The sequence below is a fragment of the Papilio polytes genome, unplaced genomic scaffold (assembly GCF_000836215.1).
Source record: "Papilio polytes unplaced genomic scaffold, Ppol_1.0 DF824382.1, whole genome shotgun sequence".
Taxonomy (NCBI): Eukaryota; Metazoa; Arthropoda; class Insecta; order Lepidoptera; family Papilionidae; genus Papilio; species Papilio polytes.
In genome coordinates this window covers 102,675-107,595 of record NW_013524822.1, presented here as the reverse complement: position 1 = coordinate 107,595, position 4,921 = coordinate 102,675, and the positions used below count along the sequence as shown (strand labels likewise).

Sequence of the window (4,921 nt, the reverse complement as noted above, 5' to 3'; positions counted from 1 at the left end):
TAGGCTCTGCGGATCTTCGGAAATTAGAACGAGATCGTCGGCAAATCTCAGATGGTTTAGTTTCGTGCCGTTAACATTCAATCCATAATTTCTCCACTCTAGACGCCTAAATACGGATTCAAGAACTGCCGAGAATAGTTTCGGCGAGAGAGGATCTCCTTGCCTGACACCTCTTTTTATGGGGAATTGGTCTCCTACTCTTTCGGTTCGGATATTTGCTTTCATGTTCTTGTATATGTTGTTTATAAGTCGTATATATTTAGTTTCGACGCCTTGTGTTTCTAACGCTTCCCATATGCACGTGTGTTTAAGAGAGTCGAACGCTTTGTTGTAGTCCACAAATGCTAGATAATAGGTGATCCCGTATTCGTTACATTTCTCTATCACTTGTTTTATGGTGTGAATGTGATCGATTGTGGAGAAATCGCTGCGAAATCCTGCTTGCTCTCTAGGCTGGTTTTCATCAAGAGTCTTTGTTAGGCGATTTAAAATTATTTTAGAAAAGATTTTATACATATTGGACATTAAACTGATTGGTCTATAATTAGATATATCGTCTTTGTTGCCTTTTTTGTGTAGCAGTATTATTGTTGACGTACTCCATTGACTTGGTATATACTCTGTGGACACAATTTCATTAAATAGATCGGTAACAGTATTTAGGATTATATCTGATGTTCCGATTAAGAGTTCGTTGGATAAGCAGTCTGGACCTGGTGCTTTACCTCTTTTTAGTGTTTTTATAGCCTTATCCACTTCTTCTTTTAGTATATAAGGAATTTGGTCATTACTATTAGTGTGTCTATCGTTATGGTCATAATTTTTGTCAAGTGTACTTTCATCATTGTATAGACCTTGGTAATATTGTGTCGCTACTTCTAATATTTCATTTCTATTTGTTTTGTTTTTCTTGTCTTTGTGGTGTATCAAACTGTTTATCCATTGTTTACTTTCCCTCAATTGATCTAACGCTTTCTTCACTCCGCCTGATTTTTCTATGTAGTGATTTATTGTATTGTTTCTTCTGTCTTGTCTATGTATTCTAATTTGTCGGTTGATTTCTTTACTAATTTCTACAATCTTTTCTTTGTTGTGTTTTCGGTTTTCGTATAAAAATTTCCGTTGAGTTATCAGGTTTCTCGCTTCTGAACCTATTTTGTCTTTCTGCGAGTTGTTTGTTTTGCATTTGGTGTTAACTTTCTTTAATTCTTTTTCTAGCAAATCGTATTTAGTTTGAACATCAATGACATTATTTACCGCTTCTAAATTTATCTCCAGTTCATCTAAAATTTCTTCCTTGATTGGCAACATTAATGGTGTTCTATTGTTATGATGTATGTTTCTGCGTATTTGTGGCTCTACTAAGTAAACTTGTCCTCGAAGCATTCTGTGATCTGTATTATAGTTAAGTTGGTTAATAACGTCAACTTTGGAAAATATTTTTGGTTTGTTCGTTAGAATGTAATCTATTTCGTTTGTAATTCGGCCATCCGGCGATATCCATGTCCACTTTCTGCTGTGTTTTCTTTTGAAATAAGTGTTCATAATGCGAAGGTTGTGTTGTAGTGCGAAATTTATTAATCTTTGTCCGTTTTCGTTTCTCTTTCCTGTACGTGAGTGTGGTCCTAGTATGTTGTCTTCATTCTTAGTTCTTTTTCCGACCTTACTATTAAAATCTCCTATTACAACAACAGTTTTACTAACGGACGACATAATTTGATTGAGTTCGTTGTAAAATTCATCCTTTGCGTCTTTATGGCTAACCTCAGTTGGAGCGTATATTTGTACTATTGAAGTTGGATGTTTATAACCAGGGAGCTTTATATTTAAAATGGCGATTCTGTCTGAAATTCCTCTAAATTCAATTATGTTGTTTTTTAGGTATTTTTTAACTAAGAATCCTACTCCATATATACCAGTTCTCTTGTTAATGTGATATAATATATACTTGTCTCGTTCTTCTGTTTTCTCGTTCTCTCTTCTTACGTCACATAAGCCTATTATATCCCAGTTAATAGTTTCTAATGCTTTTTCTAATTCTACTAATGATTCTTCTGATTTCATCGATCTTGTGTTCAGAGTTGCTATATTAATTTTCTTTCTAAGTCTTTGTTTTGTATTTTCAGGGTTTACGTTTTTTGGTTCATGAGTCCTTAATACTACTTCATGTGTAATACTTTTTAATTCAAGCCTTTAGGGGTGTTGGTCTATCTCCCCTCGGTGACCAGCCGTATTGGGGATTTCTTTGGGAATATCTGTTGTTTTGTATATATTAGTTGCTATTCTCTCTCGTCCGGTGTCAAATAATTCCTATGCTTTAGGTTGTTGTACGCCTTTTTCTGTCAATGAATGAGATCGGGCTCGCATATAAGCGAATGCATCCACTTTATGCAATTTTGGTGGTGCTGATACGTTTTTCGCCACGTCTGTGGGACGAGTTGGCGTTAGAATATTCGCAGGTGATAGTGACAAATCTCTTTTTCTTTTCCCTTTATCTCTTGTTTCTTTGATTATAACTTTATTGTTTTTAATATATGCGACATTGCCTTTTTCTTTTTCTAGTTTAAGTTGTTGTTGTAAATTTTTACGCAGCGCTATAGTCTCCTTCGATAAATCTTCGGTTATGTAAATATGTTCTGGCATTTTAGATTTGTTTTTAAGGATTTCTATTTTCTTTTGGTAAGAAGTTAAAGCAATGAGTATAGGCCTTGCTTTCCCTTCTTCTTTACGTCCTAATCTATGGAATCTGTTTATTTCAAATTTACCCACGTGTATTTCTGTATTTTGTAAATTAAGACATATGATGTCATATAATTCTTTGTAATTGCTCTCGCTTTCTTTGATACCATGAATTATTATATTATTTCTCCTATTTGCGTCTTCCAAATATTTTATTTTTCTATTTAATGATTGTATTTCGAATTTTAGGCTATTGTTTTCTTCAATTATTGGTTGTATTTTATCGTCTATAACTCGCATTAAATTGGCGGTTACGTTCTCCGTAATTGTTACTGTTTGTTTTTCGAGTTCAATTTTCACCATTTGAAATAATTTAAAAATATCCTCTGACATGCCGCCGGTATCCATGACTCGATTTTAATTTCGTACTCTTCGTGAATCGAATCGCATAAGTTTTCACAATTGTCACTTGACGAACGTGTTTCTGAACGAATTTGTTAATATAATGTTGGCAGCTCGAATCAAATGTCAAATGTTTACTCACTCAATGAATTGAAAGTGTCAGTTAAACAGCTGACAGGTCGTCACTTTGCACAGTCACTGTCGATGAGCTCTTTCTTCCTTTTTTTTTCCGTTAACTGAAGTAATCGAAGCACTATTTCTTGCAATTATCTAAAAGTTTTCGTTGTGTGTTTGATGTTAAAGTGGATAATACGGTTTCTCTTGGCGTCCAAAACTTAGTATACTGCAATATAGTGTTGGAGTTTAATGTTTACTATTTGTTTTGTAATTAAAAACGGGAGCAAGCTATATAACACTGTTTACACTTTGACAACCGGAACCGGAACCTTAATAAAGGTAAGCTGTCTGCAATTATTTGCCACGATTTAATAATTTCGATAGGCAGTGGATCATCCCACGAAAGTTTAAGAAGCCATAATTTTTGTATTAATATTTTCNNNNAATCTGTGGAAGGTATTGGGGAAGACCTATGCCCAACAGTGGGCAGATAAAGGCTGATGATGATGATGTAAGAAAAACATCTATACATCGTCTTATTTTTAATTTCGGTGACATAGATGATATGATACCTGCCTTCAAGAAAACAGTTTTTAAGATTGTCTATCTAGCGGGCTAACCTACCACAGTTTGTTATCGCTATGTTAAAATAGTTTGAAAATATCACTAAAAAACAATTCTTCAACGTAAAAACATTTGGTAGTTTTCTATAAGTTGTGACGACTTAACGGTATACCTTGGCTAATGTCCTATCTTTTGTTTAATACGTTGAATTGGAAACCAGGTTTAAAACATCTGGTACGTACCTCGCTTATAGTGCGAATAAGAAATGTATATCTGATATACAGGGTGTGCTACACCTAGTATCGCAGGTACTGAAAGTATAGGAAAATCTCTATCGCTTTGAAGGTCTTAAGTTCAGATAACAATTTATTGTTCCAGACAATAGTATAGAGACATGCACGCCTGGCCATGAGTTTATACAAGGCGTGCCATCTCGTTGCGAAGGATGCAAGTGCAAAGATAACGGTCGATGGGCCTGCTGGCATAAATATAAAAGTTGTTCCGGTAAATGTGTCTATTTGTGTAATATTTATAAAAGTACAATCACCATCGTTCGCGGTACACCTGTTACAGAAACGTAGTACTCGTACGTTACAATGAAAGTACACTTCTTACAAATAAACAATACTGACTTAAGATGTTTGGATCCAATTTTCATATTAGTTAATGTCTAATTTTCAGAAATTGTTCCTGGATTACTGCCACAAAAACGTGAGTTTTAAGTTTCAATATTTTGCTTCATATTTAATTATTTAATAATCTATACTAATATAATAAAGCGTATACACACTCTTCTTTGTTGCCTAAGATGTCAGCAATTACAGCATATTTTTGAATAATTCTTTATTTAATAAAAAGCCCTACACTTACGTCATGCTTTAGGCTATATATTTTCACGCCAATAAACTTAGGGGTAAATATTTTAAATAAAAACCCTAATGTGGGCAAGAGACCATAAGTTGCTGCCATATCAAGGAAGCAAGATTGCTAAGGTTTGTCATGTCATGTCATTTTGACATTTGCTATTGATAATTTGACAAACGTAAACAGTATTACAATTTTTATATAATAATTTCATGCGGATGAAGCCGCACGGGAACAGCTAGTAATATTATATAGAGGAAAGATTTGTAGTTTTGTATGTATTCGATTCACGTCA

The 4,921-nt window shown here is 34.1% G+C and overlaps 1 protein-coding gene across 1 annotated transcript; it reads right to left on the bottom strand.

The window, feature by feature from the left end:
- On the bottom strand, nucleotides 1-3,529 carry LOC106111610. The gene has a single exon (XM_013293747.1). It carries the CDS (start codon nucleotides 3,085-3,087, stop codon nucleotides 2,311-2,313), a length of 777 nt encoding a protein of 258 aa, XP_013149201.1. The 5' UTR covers nucleotides 3,088-3,529; the 3' UTR covers nucleotides 1-2,310.
- Nucleotides 3,530-4,921: the final 1,392 nt, after the last annotated feature.

Excerpts from the sequence above, each read along its gene's own strand:
- LOC106111610 (XM_013293747.1), bottom strand. The coding sequence starts at position 3,087 with ATGGATACCGGCGGCATGTCAGAGGATATTTTTAAATTATTTCAAATG.